This window comes from Meriones unguiculatus, chromosome 15 (assembly GCF_030254825.1).
Source record: "Meriones unguiculatus strain TT.TT164.6M chromosome 15, Bangor_MerUng_6.1, whole genome shotgun sequence".
NCBI classification, from domain to species: Eukaryota; Metazoa; Chordata; class Mammalia; order Rodentia; family Muridae; genus Meriones; species Meriones unguiculatus.
The window spans coordinates 67,231,461-67,250,836 of record NC_083362.1 but is presented as its reverse complement, the minus strand read 5'-3'; the positions used below and the strand labels follow the sequence as shown (position 1 = coordinate 67,250,836).

Below are 19,376 nucleotides of genomic sequence, written 5' to 3'. Positions count from 1 at the left end.
TGGACTTGGAAAGGGGCAGGAAGGAGATGAGGGAGAGAGGGTAAGATTGGGAGGGAATGAAGGAGGAGGCTACAGCTGGGATATAAAATGAATAAACTGTAATTAATACAAAAAATAAAAATTAAATTAAAAAATAAATATTTACAAAAAAGAAGAAGCTAAACAACAAGGAACATCCTAAGAAAGATGGTAAAACCTCACTCAGAAGGGTGAACAGAATAGACACCTGAAGTAGGAGAAGACAAGGAAAAGGACAGGAGCCTTCCACAGGGAATCTCTGAAAAACTCTACCCACCAGTGTATCAAAGGAGATACTGAGACTCATAGCCAAACTTTGGGCAGAGTGCTGGAAACCTTATTGAAGAAGAGGGAAATAGAAAGACATGGAGGGCATAGGAACACCACAAGGAGAACCAACAGAACTAAAATACGTAGGCCCAGGGGGTCCTGCAGAGAGTGATACTCCAACCAAGGACCATGCATAAAGAGGCCTTAGGCCCTCTGCTCAGAGGAAGCCCATAAGCTACTCAGCTTTCAAGTAGGTTCCCTAATAACGGGACCAGGGGCTGTCTCTGACATGAACTCAGTTGCTACTCTTTGTTCACCTCCCCCTGGCGGGGGGCAGCCTTACCAGGGCACAGAGGAAGATGATTTAGCCAGCCCTGATGAGACCTGATAGTCTAGGGTCAGATAGAAGGGGAGAAGGAACTAGGGAAAGGGCATAGAGGAAGAAGAAGAAGGGTGGGTGGGACTGGGAGGAGACCAGGGAGGGAGCTGCTGAGGGGATACAAAGTGAATAAATAAATAAGTAATTCAGAAAAATCACCTTGCTCTGTAGTGTAAAAAGTCAAACCAAAGAATAAAGAGAGGAAAAGTGAAGTTATCTGTTATATAGTTCATCAATGACAAGGAGGTCATAGTGTTGGGTTTCTGGATGAAATCCTCATTTGGCTATTATCTGACTTGCTCTATAAGTATTCCAGGTCACTGAGTCACATTGTTTGAATGGGCTTCTATGCCAGTGTTTAATCATAATTTGGCTCAGTTTTAATTTATGTATGGAAAGGAAACACTGAGATCAATAAAGTTGTTCAGAAAGTTCCATGAGAATAAATAGAAGATTAGAAATGATACCTGTGAGGAACCAACAGAGCTTCAAAGAGATGCTGCAGGGGCCACATTCTAAATTAGCCAGTCCATGGGGTCTAAAGATACAAACCTCAGAGGAACTGTTGGTACTGAGCTTGTGAGCAAATCTGCATCCTCCTCTGACAGAAAAGCAGTGTTCCCTCTGGCAGTAAAGCCCATCTCTTCGCCCCTGTCGCAGTGGAAATATGGGATGATCGCTTGTTCTCATTGGTGCAGACATTTGAGAGACTGTCAAGTTGACCCCTTTGTGAACAGCAAGGTGAGGACTAAATAATGAAGGTGATGGTTTTGGTAACATAGAATTGTCACAGTCTAGACATTCCGTAACACTCAACCATCTACCTTGAAGCTCTACACAAATAATCTTAGGAGAAAAGGTTATTTTTTTTTTATGTTCTAAGTTCTTTTGAAGCTTGTTTAATTTACATTTCAGATTCCTCTCATCACCCACATTCTATGTCTAACAAAAAGTTAATGTAATCAGGCTCATTTAGGTTAGTAGTATCAGGAAATTAGCCACACCTCACTTTTAAAACTTAAGGATTCCCTCAAGAGGGAAGCCTTCTTTCTCTGCTTGGTTGGTATTCTGTAGTAGTCAAAATATAAACAAAAATTATAAAATAGTATAGAATACAGTGTAATTCCTTTCAGTCAGTAACCTTTTTCCTGCTTGTGTTTTTACTTAACTGCTATCAGGAAGCCATTTTATAAAATAATTTACTCTAAGGGAAAGATGTCTGTCACCATTAGTACTATGTACTAATACATAGTACATAGTACTAATACATAGTACATAGTACTATGTTGTTTCTGTGGATCCTCTTAAAACAGTGAGACAATATGCAAGCCAAAGGAAGAATTTTATAATTTGATATTTGTGACATATCAATCAAAGAATTCTTCCCATGGGGGAGAATTTAATAAGCACTTACTGGATTTTTACCATGTTACTAGGTTCCAATACATTCATAAGTAAGACTCATGATAGAAACATTCAGTAAGTATTTAAATAAATATATATATGCACATACATATATATACATACATATACGTGCATATATATATATATATACACATCTATCTATCTATCTATCTATCTATCTATCTATCTATCTATCTATCTATCTAATAGAGAAAAAGGGGGGAAGAGAGAGCGCCAGTGTTCACTGTTGTAAGTGTGGAGGATGGAGCAGATCCAGCTCTGCTCTTGGAGAGGAAGGGGGTGGTTCGGTGGATTAGAGTCAGCAGTTACTCTGGGACCTTGAGTTCAGTGTTCTCTGAGATGGCTGTCATTCCCAGTGGTAGGCACTGTTGTGAACATCAGGGCCACTTAAAATGAAGAATGTGCAGCCCGTACTGTCAGTAGCTTGTCTATAATCACAACCACAAATCAAGGTCGAAGTCTGGCTCCAAAGAAAACCTCACACCGTCCTGTCACACTATAAAAATCACTAAAGAAATATAGAGGAAACTGGAGAGTCACACGCAAAGTGAGTGCGCTGTGTGGCTAATTCCCTAGGGTAGGTTAGACCCTTCTTGTGATTGAATGGTTAGTAACTTATTCCTGGAAAACATTTTAATTTTAATTTTTCTTAATGATTTCAAGTACAATAAATTATAACAAGTTCATTCCCTATTCTCTGTTTCTTTCTCTTTCATACACACAAGTAAGCATGCAAGGACATGATTATACTTTTTCACGATCTTGTCATCAAACAGGAAATTAGACATGTATTAAGCATACATAAGTTAATCATGTAATGCTACTATGTTATAAAAATGATTTGCCTTTGAAATTATCTTCATTAAAGTGTCAGTTAAAGTCTATTGCTGTAAAACTCCTGCTGGTTGAATAAAACAAAAATAATGCAAGAATAAAATGTATTTCTATTTTGATGGTTCTTTATACAATATGCTAGTTTATTGTCTCATAATAAAACATGTAGATATTAAATATATTACACATAAGTCCTAGAAAAATACATTTCATCCAGAAACCTGGCAATAGAAAGTCTTTTTTTAAATTTCCCCTTTCATATTATTTCTCATTCCAGTGTGTGTCAAGAATTTAATTATAGCATGAAATTAACCAGTTATAAAATACTGCACTTGTGCCCTTGCCTTCTAAAGCAGAATGCACTAAATAATTTGCTTAATGGCCTCTAACATGGGACCTCAATTTAATAACTAAAGTGCCCTTACTCACTGGATGAATTCCTGGTGAGAAGTGCACTGTGTGACATCCATCAAAACATTAATGGATCTAACACAGACACACAGGCACACACACACGTATTCAATCACACACAAATGCACACGCATGCATACACACTTACCCAATCACATACAAATAGACACACACACAAAAGACACACAGATAGCTACACACATGCAAAGGCACAAGCACTTATAGAGTATATACGTACAGATGTATACACACATAAACATACAACGTGCACTGTGTACACATAAACAGACACACGTGCAAACATACACATTCCCAGACACACAAAGTATTCACAAAGATACACACATGTACACACATACATACAAAATATAAACATATACACACATGTACACACATACATACAAAATATAAACATATACACACATACATACAAAATATAAACATATACACACATGCATGTACATACACACATGTACACACATGTACATACACACACACTAATTCTACCACCACAACCCATCACAATCAAAGAAACTAATATATAAATGCAAACTCTGACCAAGCTGTTCAGTTTAGAGTAAATCTACCTAGTCAATTACTATACCATTTATATAATTGTACAAGCTGTTAACCTTGTAGTTGGGAGACAGATATGCCCTATTGACTCAGTAGTTAGTGAACATGACCTCTCCATAGACATGAACCCAGTATGGTTCTGTCTCTTTTTCATGAAAGCACTCTCTCTAAAAATTTAGTCAATTGACTTATCCTGGAAAGGAGGTGGAAAGGATCTGGGAGGAGGTGGAGGAAAAAAATAAAATATATGAAAATAATAATAAAAATATCAATCTTATTTTATAATTTTTATAAATTCTTCTCTCATCCCTTACATCCTGAGCAGTTTCCCCTCACTCCACACCTCCCTGTAGACCTCATCTTCCCTCTCTCCCAGTTCCACTCCTCTCCCATCTCCCTTCAGAACAGAGCAGGCCTTCCAGGGATATCACCCAAACACAACATAACATATTACAATATGAGCAGACACAAAACCCTCATATCAAGCCTGGATGATGCAACCCAGTAGGAGGAAAAGAGTCCCAAGAGCAGGCAAAAGATTCAGAGATACACCCCATGCTGCCCTCCCCCAATCTCTCACAGGAACAGCGAACTATATAGTCATAACATAACATAACATAACATAACATAACATAACATAACATAACATAACATAACATAACATAACATAACATAACATAACATAACATAACATAAAACATGCATAGGACCTGGACCTATGTAGACCTTTGTAGGCTGTGTGTTTGTTATTTCAGTCTCCGTGATCTCCTACGAGCCCTGCTTAGTCAATTCTGTGGGATGTATTCTCTTGGTGTCCTCAACCCCTCTGGCTCTTACAATCCTTCCTCCTTTATTCAGTGGGGTTCCCCTAGCTCTGTCTCATGTTTGGTTGAGGGTAGCTCTGGATGCAAAATATTTAACTTCTAAAAGGAATGATAATATAATAAAGGAATATCAGGTTAAAGTTCTTTTATGACTTCAAAAAATTGCACGGATCGCTTTTCATAAGCACACTTCTATAAGCATGCTTCAAATCTATATACTCAGAGGCTGAAACTAGAATATAAGACATGTCTTTTTAGAGAACTGTATAAAATTTTCCTGACCTCTCTGCCTTTTAACTGTTTTAATAGATTTGTTTCAAACTATTGCTTTAAGTTTATGAAACTTAAGTCAGTAAGAGGGGCAGAAAACAATGAAATAAAAATGAGGTTAACCAAATAAGAGAAAACTATAAATTGAAATAATTCCAAACCTTTCATTTAACTCTTTTGTGACATGGACAGGAGAGTGTTAGTAATTGTGCTATATATTTGAACATCTATAATGATCATATTGCAGACATTTAAAGGTAAAAATCTGACATATAAGCATATAGCAAAACTCCTGGACTTCAAAGCTAAAAAAGAAACATTTCTAAACCTCTCTGTTAATTTGTAAACCACATGATGAGGAAGGATACTTTCACATTGCTTCTAAACGTTGTATTATTTATGTGAGTGTGCCCTTTGCAGTGAGATGATAGTTGGAACTTAAATAACACAAATTGAGACTTGAAAACACCTAGAGGATATGTGAAAATCAGGTATTTGATTAATTCAATAAGGAAAATATTTTGACAATAGCTTTAATTTTAATGATTGCTGCCATGTGAATTTTTTTAACACAGAATAATATTTTGAGTTCAAATACTTCAGACTTCTGTAATGGGTTAAACAAAAAAGTATGAAGCTGAAGAGTCTTTTCCGCAAAACTTAAATCTAAATGTAGACAAAAGAAAATATTGAGCAGTCTAGGTTACACCTTAGATTCATAGTAGTGCATTCCATTGATAATCTTAAAAATGATATCAGGCACATAAGGATGAAAATGACTCCATGTGTCCATCTGACACAATCTTAAAATTGACTATATTTTCTGTCTGACATATTCATGCATGCAGTTTTTGCTAACTAGACGCACTCTGTCAAGGAATTGAGACTAGTGAATATAACTGCTGTGAATTGTCTTGTTGTGTGCCCAAGCTCAGTGTCTCCTTCCTATCATCAAGCAAGAGACTTAAGCTGCCTGTTTAGATAGTCATTGCTCAAGGTGAATCATCATGAGCCTGATCCTTACAAATGGGTAATGATACCACGTTCATACGTTGGTAAAGGTTGTCATCTCAATGTGAACATTCACGTGCTTGGGTGTGACAGCATGGTCTCCAAGTGTGATGGACTTCTCTCTTCTTCCCTTTGTTCACGGTAGTCATTGCACTGTGTCCCCAGGTTCTCTCTGCGGCATTAGTCCATTCATGCCATCACGTTTGCATTGAACCCTCCATTCAGTTCTGGGGTGGCAGAGGTCATTCTGTATTCATGTTAACTAAATCACAAACTATCTCCAACCTAGATTGCCAATTGCATTGAGCTAAAGATAGAGGCCCTTTGCTAGAGGGAACTTACACAAGGGCCTCTGCTGATACCTATAAGCTGACTTCTTTTTACAATTCTAAGTCACATTGAAATGGAAAGCCTTGAGCAGATAAGGTCACTGCATTAAGGACAAATCCCCAAGCAGTATTCCTTCCTAAAACCCAATACCCCTCTAATCTTCCACTCCTCTACGTTAATACAATCATATAACTGTGCAGGCTTAGTGTTCTCAACTCATTTCAAAATGCTCTCTTATATGCACAATATCTCCTTGGACACTTTTAATCTTTTGTAAAGTGACAGAACACTTTCCCTGTGACTATAGGTTCAAAAGCAGGTGCCTGTGTTTTCAGGACATATGTGAAATTGATTGACTCCTTTAGAAATATCCCATGCTGTCAATTTCAGCCAGAGTCTCACAAAGGGACATTGTATTGGGCTTGCAAGAAGTATCTGTTTATAACAATGAGTGCTCCTGACAGCTGCTCAATGGAAAAGGTATTAGTCACGGTCCTCATCATTAAATACATCACTGGTGGCTAGAAAACAGGCTACAACTTTGTAATTTAAAAACTGACAGAAGCTAATGGTTACTGTGTTTCCTTTCTCCTCCATTCCCCTTCTCTCTTCTGTATTACCTGGTGATAAGTAGCAGTCTATACTACAGTAATAGTATCAATGCTCTATATTGACTGTGCTTTTCCTGCTTTCTCTTCAGCTGACACTTGGCAGTAGTGTCCAGCTGGCTTATGCCCTGCCGGCTTATTTTTGGTAGATTACTTACAGACACCATTCTTTATGTTTTGAGTCTCCCAGCAGTTATATAGCCTTTCTTATTTTCACTCTTCTGCTATGCCTGCACAGTCTAGTCAACCCTGTGAAAAACAAACATTGTCATGAATCAGGGAAACTTTAGCAAGGCCTGTATTCTGGGTATTGTGATTGAGTGGCAGCCGACCGACACTTAGAGAATAATTTATCTACCTGAATTAGGCCAGACATCACTAATGTACACGGCAGATTGATTGTGCAGCTTTAGTGGATGTATTCTTTATTAATGAGATTCAGCATGATTTGCTAAAAAGCCTTTTACTGGGCAGTCACTTTTATCCCCTCCCCCATCTCTCTTTATCCCATTTAATCTGTTGAACTATATACCGTGTTTTAAAACGTGTTCTGCTCTATTTTTGCTTAAAATGCCAAGACTTTTAAAAATAACTACAGGGGAAATTACAACATTTAAAAAGAACTATTGAATTGGAAAGGATTATAAAAATGGAAACCTAAAAAAATTAAAGTAAAATCCCAAGGAGTCATTAAGAAGTTATGAAAGTATGAAAATATGAAATAAGAAACAATCTAAGAACAATTTTGACATCTGAATTAATTAATTTCTCAAACTGAATGCTTATACTAACAAAGTTTATAAACACATCATCGGGTTTCTCTATAAATATAATGAACTATTTTCATTGATCTGCTGAGACCAGATAGGTTTATGGACTTCAAACAGAAGACAGCAGACATTTAGAGAAAAGGCATCAATTACAAATCTCTTAGCTATTTGCTTAATCAGCCAGAGGCAATGGGGCAGAGAGAATAATCTACATTGATTATGACATTCTCAAATACTAATACTTCTCTTAAAAACATAAAGATGGATCATGTCAGAAGCCTGTGTCACATGAAAAAAATCCAGCTTCATAACTGGAATGGGAGGAGAGCCAAAGGCAGTCACCTCCATTCTCCTGAGAGAGGATCTGCATGTGTTGTGCCCACTATAGTCATTTCTCCGTTGTCTTTCTTTTAAATTTCTTTATCGCTGACCTCTGTTACACTTCTTGTCACAAAATATTGTTCACCCACTAAATAAAATGCCATATATTTTAGAAAATAATATATTTCAAGGATTAACGTACATACCAACATTTAAAATATATATATATATATATATATATATATATATATATATATATATATATACAAATTGATAACAGGGCTGGGTAGTAGGGGCACACAATTTAATCCCACCCAGTACTTGGGAGGCAGAAGCAGGTGATTCTCTGTGAGTTTGAGGCCAGCCTGGTATACATACAGAGTGAATCCAGGACAGCCAAGGCTACACACAAAGAAACCCTGTCTTGGAAACAAACAAACAAATAAACAAAAAACTATAACAGGCATCTTGGTTAGGTAAGCGTACCCACCCCCCAGGAAATTCTTAAGTAGCTCAAGTTTCTCCATGTATGTCTGGTATACTTTGTCAACAAAAACAAAAACAAAAAAATGCTGGACATGCTTGAGTTATAATTATTGCACCAAAGAGAAAGAAACAGGAAGAGCTCTTTCCCAGGTAGAGGACAGCTGGAAACAAGGCAGGGCCAGCCTGCCCAGTATCCTCAAACACTTGGAGAGAAAGAGAGAGAGAGAGAGAGAGAGAGAGAGAGAGAGAGAGAGAGAGAGACAGAGAGAGAGACAGAGAGACAGAGAGACAGAGAGACAGAGAGAGTGTGTGTCTTGGGAGGAGTTTATACTTTGCTACTGAAAATGCACTTCTCACCAGAAGAGGAACCCAAATGCAAAGTACAAAAGACATCATTCTAGATGTGAGCTCTTGAGATATGTGGTAGTTATTTTATGTTCATAATTCATGGTTAATGAATTTTCCTTAGCTGTAGCAAAAAAAAAAGTTACAGAAAAAAAGACAATTCCATTAAAGGAGCAAAAAATATTTGCTGTTCATACTCAGGGAAGGAAAATGTTCAAGGTCATCCCTCTTAGATGCGTGGATATTGACAAGCAGATTGCACAGTACTGTGTGTTGTGTTAGATTGTTACATTACCACACTGAGCAAGTTCATCACAATTTGGTTTAACAAATGTTAGAAACCTACACCCCCACAAGAGACAGTTTATCCTCTCCTGACTTTCAGTTTAATAAGACTCAAACCTGTCAGTGACTGAATCCTGTTGAATCTATCTGTACCACTAATTTTTTTCCCTCCTGCATTGTAGGGAAACAGGCAAAGTTTAGGGAGAGTTTTTGAGAATTTTAGGGAAAAGAACAGAGTATATGGATGTGATGAAACAGGTGGATGCTTTTGGCTGCGTTGTCATTTGTTAATGCCCAAACCAGAGATAATTCTTTATTGGTTCTCACCCTCCGTGGAAGTGTTACATCTTTGAATGTGGAGCTGTATGTAATGAATAATGGAGCAGCCTAATGTGATGAAGGGAAAATGGTGGCTACAGAAACAATCATGACAACAGCAACAATACTGCCTGTAGTAACCCGGCCTGCCAGCTCCAGGCAGCTGTGTGTTGGCTGCCCCGCAATCCAGTGAACCCCACGTGGTGCAGGTCCCTGCTCTGTCTTTTAACGATTGAACAAGACAAATATATTTTTTTCTCAATAAAGAATAAATGAGTAAGTCTAAGAGGACGTGAAGAGCCTTCTACGGCTCTCATTAAATCTAGCAAGGAAAGACCCTCATCTCATGTTGTTTTTAGACACTCAAATTTCAACAGTGTTAGGCTATGCTTCACTCTGATTACATCCACAGCAGGGCTCCAAATTTCCTCTTTGCAATGAGGTAGAAATTATAGGTTTATCAAAAGACCTTATACCAGGGACTGTGTCCTATATACATCAATTAGCAGACTAGCAGACTAATTCATTTCTCCACAGTTGCCAAATGACTATGACACTACCAATGGTAATAATGATTGAATCTATTATAAACCTAAAGGCATTGTTCTCATTGGAAAATGTCAAGTGTCATGCAGGCCTCCATCTATGTCTCATCTAGCTTCTTTAATTACAGGATTAGGATTCTTGGCTTTAACCTCCATGAGAAGTCCCTCTATGCAAGGATCCCAAAGCTCTGAGAATCAAGATCTCTGACTCCAATAAACACACAAAAGCAATTCCTCTGGAAATTGTCTATTTGTTCTAGTTAATGTAGAAGCTCACCCTCATTAGCTCTTCAGTGAATATAGGTTTCCATTCCCAAGATGCATAAGGGATTTTTTTGAGTGAAATTTCTGTATCATACATTGACAAAATGAGAGGAGAGTAGATAGATCCTATGTCCAATATTTTCATCATCATAACAATAATAATGAATAACAATCTTTCCTTGAACTTATATGTATACAAATATTCATGTACCTGTTAGCATTTTGTAAACATTTTAAATGTTGACATTTCTACAAAAGTTTTCAAGTTTAAACCTACAAATTGTTGAAAGTGAACCATAAATAATACAAATATTATTAAAACTCTGGCAGCCCAGTGGTCACTTAAAACTTAATATGTATGACATCTTTGGTCACTAACTTACTTCTTATCCTGTCTTCTCAATCCCAGTTAAGGTTACTATCACCCCTGAATGGTGCTATCACGTCCCACATCAAATCTGACACACATTTGACCTATCTGACCTGTGAAAAAGGTCTACAGTTTCACTTCACTTCAGCTCCTCATCTCCAGGCCAGAGGCTTCCCTCAACTACAGCTCGAGTATCTGCCCCTCTCCTTGTTTATTTATTTATTTATTTTTTAAAATATTTTGAGCCACAGAGCAGCTAGAAGGCCAACTTGTCAACTATTGAGTCAGATTCCTCATTCTTCAACTATAATGACCCCAGAAGCTTCTCATTCCATGCCAGGTTTTCTGAAGTAAAGTCCTGTCAGTTACCCCAAGGTCACTGCAAGGCCATCTGCCGACCATCCTGACCTGATTGTCTAGCCTTCTCCACAGGTGATGGGCAGTGTTCTAGTCAAGCCTTTGACTTTCCTCTCTTTTCACGGTAGTGCCCTCTGTTCCTAGCGTCCCTTTCCTTGTATCCCTGTGTCCCTGCAGTCCCTAACAGTATGGCTTCCTCCCTCCCTTCGTGTTCTTTGCTCGTATGTGACAGGCTACCTGAGATGGCCTGAGAAACCTCCTTTAAACTGCACTCTCAATGCCTCAAAGGCAATTCTCTCTATTTTTTTTTCTTTTGACAACTTTGTCACCGCCTTCACCTAGGTATGGAGAGTAATGGTTGACATAAAAGATGCCCAATAATGGAAAAATGAAAAAAGTAATATAGACACCAAATAGCTGTGTGATACAAATACATACTAATTAGCCTGATAGAGAATCACCTCTCCTTGGTGATTTTAATTTTCATTTCATTGAGCCACTTCATTTCTTATTCTAACACCAAAATACTCTAAGTGCTTTGCTTAACCCCAAACCAAAGGCTAAAATGCAATTTACTAATTAAAATAATGGATTTTAAATATTGGCCTGTTTTTGTGTTTTTAAAACACCTTGCTTGTACGTCTTGTTGAAAGTGCATGTTTTTGAAGACAAAGGGAGGGCGACTAGCCCCCTCCACCTTTGCATCTTGGCAGGCTGGCTATGAGCATCATTGAGAATAACTTTTAACTAAAAGCATATATCCCCAGCAAAAATTCATGGGAGAAAGGTTTTATCTGCCTTCTACCAACTTACGATTATAATTAATGTTAAGGTAACCCATACATTTGTAATGCAGACATTTTATTCAGGCAACCTCAAATTTGGAACGAAGCCTCAGAGGCAAATTTATTAGCATGTTTAGGCTCTACTCTGGCAATTTCATTACATTAGACATGTTCTCCAGGAGCTATTTCACATTTAGCTGAAAAATGTATATAATTCCCTGATGAATATTCTATTTCTACAACAATTCCTTTTCGATATTTGTTATTTTTAAACATTTATAAGAGCCATCTTTACATAAAAGGTTGAGAATATCTCCCACAGCTTTCACCTGAAACAAAACAATTTTAGATAAGAAATGGTAAGCCCCATAAGAATCTATAAATAATTTAGCTCTACCCCTTAAGAAAAGGGTACCTTCACCTTTGCAGTGGTGGTGCTTGAAGTCTCTTGGAATTGGGGGTCCAAAAGTCCGTTCCACACAGCAATTTTCCTCTGCATCAGAAGAATTCATCCTGGGAACTGCCCCATCTGGATGTGGCTGTGTTCTAAAAAGCCCCTCCTCTTGCTAGCATCTGTCTATTTATTTCAGATACAGACAGATACTGATCGTCTTAAAGCATAAAGCCAGTGCTAGGTCCAGGATATAACTGAAGTAGTAACAACAGAAAACCTAGTTGCTCCCAAATCAGTCTGTGAGAACCTGATACAGGCAAAATCTAAACAACGGGTCTGAAAGGCCCCATTCTCGTGGGCTCTAATCTGTGCTGACAGGTGACTAAGTAGGGCCCTTGGCCATCATCATTACAAATATTAGCATCATGTAAATCACAAGTCAATGGTTTGTGACGTATATATTAATCATCTTAGGACAGGGGGTGACCCTTGCTGAAAAAGGTGGGAGAGCAGAAACAATATCATTTGCATTATTCCAACAGTGTTCTCAGATACTGGACAATATTAACTTCCACCACCATCACTGAAAAACCTTTAATAAATTGATATGTAAGTATAGCCATCATTGTAGAAGTGGTTTCCGGCTTAGTAAATAGTCACCTAGGGATGAGCAAGACTGGTTAGTGATTTTTTCTTCTTCTAGTTTTGCGTTTCTGTGAATTAAAAAAATAAAAACCAGCCCTACATATTTGGGAAAGTATCTACGTTTGTACCCTGTTTGTATATCTCATTCAACTCGGAAAAAGACAATCTAGATACAGTTTTAAACACCAAAATACAGGTGAAACAGCTTGTGGTACTCTGAAATGATTAATAGAAAAGTGGTTTGGATTAATCACACTCACAAGAGGAAGCCAAAATTACAGAGGGTTATTATGAGAGTGTCTGCTGTTTAATCTCACTCTGTATCAACACATTAACCTTGTTTTCTCGGCCTGAACACTAAGACCTACAGTAAAAATTAGGTCAGAAACTCACATCAGATCAGATCAACAGATTCATGGCAGGCTGGGCCCTGACAAGCTGCATAAGGCCAAGGGCTTATCGCCAATGCTCTTCGAAGCCTAGAAGCACTGCCTAGCCGGAGGCTATCCTCGAACTACCTGTAGATAATTTCTTTATACTGTAGGGCTAGCTGTAGAGCCTTGTGATTCTGGACTTTTGTTCATTTATCTGTCTCCACTTTGCTTATGAAATTATGGTTTTAATCTTCTTTCTGCTACAAATATAGAGAACTTTGCATCACTGCATGCCTGTGTTAGAACAAATTCATTGAGGAGAGCTATATGTGACCAGAGTGAGGGGCTGCTCATGCTACACTGAGTAGGTATAGTATTCACAAAATGCAGGTCAATGCATTTTCTCTGCAACCACAGTGTCTTTAATCATGTTGTGAGTATAATTCCAAAAGCCAAAACTAACTCCAAACTATTTGTATAACTGACCATAGTTCTCTGAGAGGCATTCTCTGTGTAACTGTGGGTCCATGTAAATAAAATGGACAGATTTATAAATTCAGTATCACAACTATTTTCTTTTAAGGTAGTAGCGAACCAGCAAATTAAAAAGTAAATTTAAAGTGTTTATTCTTATTGTCATTTTCTCCCTCAAAGCACAAGAAAGGTTGTAGTAGTCCTTTGATTCCCAAGTCCACACAGTGTTCAAGAACACACACCAATGTTCAATGTGCATGCCATTTTAAAGGGAGCCACGTGTAATCTAATTCCATTTCTGAGTGTCACTTTTAAAGAGGAAATATAACCTCATAAAGATCCCCTGAGGGCATCCACAGGGGACAGAGGTACTGGTAATCAGCCTAAGTAGTCCTTTGTGTCAGAAACAGTTTGCTGAAGTCAAGAGCTGTCTTCCAGATTCACAATGTTTAAAGAAATTTTGCTAATGCAGCGTTTCTTTCATTAAGAGAAAACAAACAAAAGCGTTCATACAGTAAAAATCATAGTTGAAGAGATGTGAGAATTCTCTTCTCGCCTTTTATTTAGAGTGTACTTCTCACACTGTTTTCAAAACAACCAAATGGGGTGGTGTGAGGACCAATACCGGAATTCATAAAGAACTTTGCTTAAAAGGATTCCCAGAACCCCATTGTACCTGTGGCATCCAAAATGGTCTTTTGATTGTTCGTGTTCTTCAGTGAATGTCCTTATTTGATGACCTAACAAGGGATTACTTATAAACAGAGGGCCTCTAAAGAAAGCCTTTTTTCAGAGGTGTGTTCAGCTACTACCCTCCAGGGCGTCTGTCATTCATCATTTCCTTTCTTCTTATTGGTTATAATTGCATACACTGAACACCAAACTAGGTTCCTCACCTTTCTCCTTAATAACGGTCATGTAGGATATTCTAACCCATCTTGAATGAGCTATATTGTTGAAAGGTAGTTTTGCACACTTATTTTACTTATGGGCTACTTAATATAAATAAATCTTACTCACTAGTGCCTGCACAAAGCCAGTGGGATTTAAAGTAGCATAGACAATGAGCCACTGAAATAATTGTTTTTATTCTCCATCAATTCTTTAAGTATTTCTCTCTTTCTTACCAAATATCAATTACAACTCTTAAGAGAAGCACCAAGAACATCATTTTTCCTTTATTTGGTATTTCTTTTTCACCAGCAAGCCTTTTCAGTAAATCCCATATGACAGATAGAGAAGAAGATACAAGGAAGTTAATAGTGGCAAGGGCTCAAGTTAGTTTAAAAATAAGGAACTGGGCTCAGAAAACCTAAGCAACTTAGATCACAGAGGAAGCCAGGAGGATATTGTTTGTCTAAGGGCTCCGTGGTTAAACTCCCCAGCTCGAGCACAAAAGGCATTTCAACAGTATGTGGTCCAGAAAGTCAATCGCATGAAATCCTATTTCCATGTTTTAAGCATGCCTTGGCAGTCTGCACATTTTTGAAATTGCAACTGGCGCATTTCACAGAGAATTATCATCAATGCCTTTTCAAGGTCAAATGTGCTGCCTTTTAGAATTTCTGGCATTTATATCCCATATATTAAATAACTGAATATATTTTGAAGGCATTTAGCAGAAAGATGAAGTAATTTTAATTAAGTAGATGGTGCTCCTTTGTTGAGCTTTTTCTACTTGATATTAATTGCAAGGTAATGTGTGTGTGTGTGTGTGTATTAGCTTTAAAATATGAACATTCTGTTTCTGTCGGTATCCTAAAAACCCTCAAATGCCTGTTTGAATAAAACATAGTTGATAGACTTTGTAAATAATGGTCATTTCTCATTAAGAATGTTGAAGTGGGTCGAAAAAGCACACACTGGAGTAAGATTACGCTCATTTGAAAATGGTCATACACCCACGACACTGGTCCTTATATGCACAAAATAAAACCAACTTTGGAAATCGCTATGGTACCTATAGAAGATTGTTTGATTGCCATCCCCTCACAATGCAGTGAGGGAGGCTTATAGACACCTCCTCCAGTAGAACCATTGCTGGGCTGGCTTTGTTCACTTTTTTTTTCCTCTCCAAGCCCTCCCCAATCACATCCTAAGACATCTTTGCCATTTTGCTTCACATGGGCTTTGCTTTTGGAAAAGAAAAGTGATTTGGAGAAATTTCAACAAAATTTGGGCTCTTATGGGCTTCTTACACTTCCAAGATATTTACACATTAAACTAGAATTCCAGAAAAAGATTTTGGGCAGGGTTGAATAAGGAAGAACTGAATTATAAATAGCAAGACACATTCTATATCTTTTAATTCCTAAAACATGCAGCCATTATGGGGCAAGAATTAATGCTGTGGTTCCAACATTGCTCAGTCCTCCTTTGAGGCTCCCTGACTAAGCCTGTTGGGTTCTTTCTTACACTGTCCTCATCCTGTGAGCTTTTTGGTGCTTTGGGGCATATTCCTGGACTTTTGACCATTTTAAGATTTAAGTCCTAGCCGTCCTTGTTGTCTTGTAAGCTCATGATTTAAAAACCAATGGGAAGGTTGAGGTGATTCTCACTCTCACAGTATAGAACTCTTATTTTGATCTCTACCCAAAATCCTGTGTCTTTTATCTAACCTTCCACCCAGAATCTCAGACCTGTGCAGGTAAAAGGCCTTTCAACATTTGCACATCAAAGTCAGCTCCTATTCCCTTCTGTTTGCTGTAACCTTGCTTCACTTTCAGTCTTTGCCATTTCATTAAGCTGAAATGCCATCCTGCTAGTTCAAGCAATAACAACACGCAACAGGGTGACCAACAGCAGACCAACCAGAAGCTCCTTGTCATTCGTTTTCTGTACTCAATGCCCGAGTCTGCTCATATGGTGCCCAGGACTTAGCTACTTTACCCGATTTTACCGCACCAACCACCATTAGTTCTGGTGAACTAGAACTAAACAGGAGAGTTGATTTATATGTGCTTTTAAGTTCTATTATCAAGATATGCTAGACTTAAGTCTAATGTGTAAGATGGAGGTCATGCAAACCATTTTCACCTTTTTCAGCTTAGTAAGTGATCTGAGCTATCTTTTGTGCTTTGTAATGTAGTGTTAGAAAGTAGTCTGCTTAGTCCAGCAAAATGAGCTCAAGTTCACATAACCACATCTTTGACACATCACTCATCATGTAGTGACAGGATTTTAATGTATCTCCACCTTTTTAGATACTTGCTTCTTGAGTGCCTTAGATTTCAGATTTCCACCCCATTTTTTTCATGCCTCTCTAAGCACGTCAGTAAAAGCATTTAAAATTTAGCCACCTCAGTTGTCACTGTGTTTGGATATTTGTGCAGAAACCTATTGAAGGTTGTTAATGAAACATGGAAGCTAGTGGGACAAATGTGTACCTGTTGGTGCTCTGAGAGACCAACATGATGCTGCCATAAATAATTCTATATGTTCACAAAATATTTAATTGTTGATTCACAACTGCAAGATTACAAAACTTTGAACTATTCTACTATAACTTTCTAGAAGTCATGTAATCCATATTTGCTTTGAATTTTTAAATCTTCAACATTCAAAATTAAAGTAAAACATTCATATACATGCAGAAGTCCTTTGGAGACGATACACGGGCAAAGTAGTATAAAAAGGCTACTTAGCATACTCCAGCAAAAAAAAAATCAATTTTAAATTAAGCTAAATAAAATTTTAATAATCCAAAGGAAAAACAGTATATTCTTTCAAAACAGTCTTCTAAAACATCTCTTTCTAGTTTTTTCTCTCTCCCTCCCTGCTCCTTAACTCCATCCCTCTTCTCTCCTCCCTCCATCTTTCTCTAACACATAAAACATTTTCTTTACATTATTAGTTTTGTGCCACATTGCCTTGCCTGTTTACAACCTAAATAATTTAACTTGAAAAAATATTTTCATTTTTCTTAATATTATAATCTTTGGGGATAGTATGTGAATAACGTATTAGATGGAAAATCTTTTATGAACTATGTTAAGATCCCATCACTATCCAGTCATGCAGATAACTGAAAGAAGTAATCTACATTTTGAATTTTTGAACGTGGCAAATCAATTCGACTGTAAAAACAGGATTCCATAAAGCACAGTATGTGACCACACAGAAACACACACAGCCAGGAAACAATCCTGTTTTAGTTTTCTGTAAAACAAAACAACACAAACAAAACAAGAGTTGTGTGTCCTTCTTTTGTGGGCACTCACTAGGAGCCTTACCTCTATTCGAAAAATTCCACTCTGGAGCTCTTAGTTTGTTACTAGTAGGTGTTACATCATGAAAGCAATTCCGTTTGAACAAACTCAGGACCCTAGGTACCAAACTAGGAGTTGTAATCACCATAAAATTGCTTAGAACCATACACCAAGGATTCCAACTGCCTTCAGAGGCTCATGCATATCTAATTATTTGCTGGTCTTAGCCATATTGTAGGAAGCAGATGAACTCTATTTTAAGGTAAGAACCATAAACGTAGGCCATTAAAGGTGGACATTCTCATAAAACGCTGGCTGTTTAAAAAAAAAAAATGTGTCTATGTTCCCTGGTGCTTTTACCAAGTGGTTGTTCAACACAAGCCTTGATGAGGAGAAAATTGGATTCTCTCCTCATCCCATCTGTACCTCTGCATGCACAAAGCACAGGCAAGTAACTGTTGTTAACGAAGGCCAGGATCTGTCACCAGCACGGATGAGCTTTTGGTAGAGCCCAGGTGTCCCTTTCACTATGTATTCCACCAAGACTCTGACCAGCCCCTTCTTGGTCAGGTGTCAGCAACACAGTCTTGGGAGGGTCTGTAGATCCCTCATAGAGTGCGGTGCTTGTACTTACCATTTGATTGTTTCTTCCTGTCTTCGCCGTTTCTCATTCTTCTCCTTCAAGTAAGCCATATTTGTTTCATTTCTCAAGCGATCATTCTCGCGAGCAATGTCAGACGCATTTTGAATGACCAGGCCATCATATGCCTTCATCCCCATATCCTCAATATACTGCAGAAAAGTGTCCAAAGGGTCTTCTTCAGGATTAGCGCTCATCATCTTGGAAGGTATCATTGACACGAATGTTCTCTGTAGATTGAGAACATATCATACCCTTAGTCAGGTTGTTAAATTTTGTCACTAAGGTTTTTGTCATACTCCCTGCACTTTCCCCAAAGTTTGGCTCTGAGTCTCAGCATGATTTTATCCCCTGAGGGGTGGGGCCATTCAGAAGACCTCTATGGTAGGCTCCTGAAGGACCCAGAGGGTACAGGAACTCCACAAGGAGACCAACAAAGCTAAAATATCTCAGCCCAGGGGTCTCTGAAGTGACTTATGCACCAACTAACGACCATGCATAAAGAGGACCTAGACCTCCTGCTCAGGTATAGCCCATAGGCAGCTCAGTCTCCATGTGGCTTCCTGAGTAAGGGGAACAGGGGCTGCATCTGCCATGAACTCTGTTGCCTGCTCTTGATCACTTCCCCTGGGCTATGCAGCTTTGCCAGGCCACAGAGGACAAAGATCCCAGTAGTTCTGATGAGACTTGATAGGCTAGGGTCAGAAGGCAGTAGAGGAGAATTCCCCTTTTCAGTGGACTAGGGTAAAGGGATAATAAGAAAGAGGTAAGGAGGGTGGGACTGGGAGGAGATGAGGTACGGCCCTATAGTTGGAATAAAATGAATAAATTATAAAAAA

General features: G+C 38.2%; 1 protein-coding gene across 5 annotated transcripts in view; it reads right to left on the bottom strand.

Annotated features, from left to right (window-relative positions):
* The window catches only part of Nyap2 (neuronal tyrosine-phosphorylated phosphoinositide-3-kinase adaptor 2), a 271,105-nt gene that overhangs the window by 240,347 nt on the left and 11,382 nt on the right, over nt 1-19,376 (bottom strand). For all 5 annotated transcript variants that reach the window (XM_060368703.1, XM_060368706.1, XM_060368705.1 and 2 more), the window contains one exon: nt 18,532-18,767. In XM_060368703.1, the coding sequence (XP_060224686.1) occupies nt 18,532-18,752 (221 nt within the window). In that variant the 5' untranslated portion in view covers nt 18,753-18,767. The remainder of the gene's footprint in view (nt 1-18,531; nt 18,768-19,376) is intronic.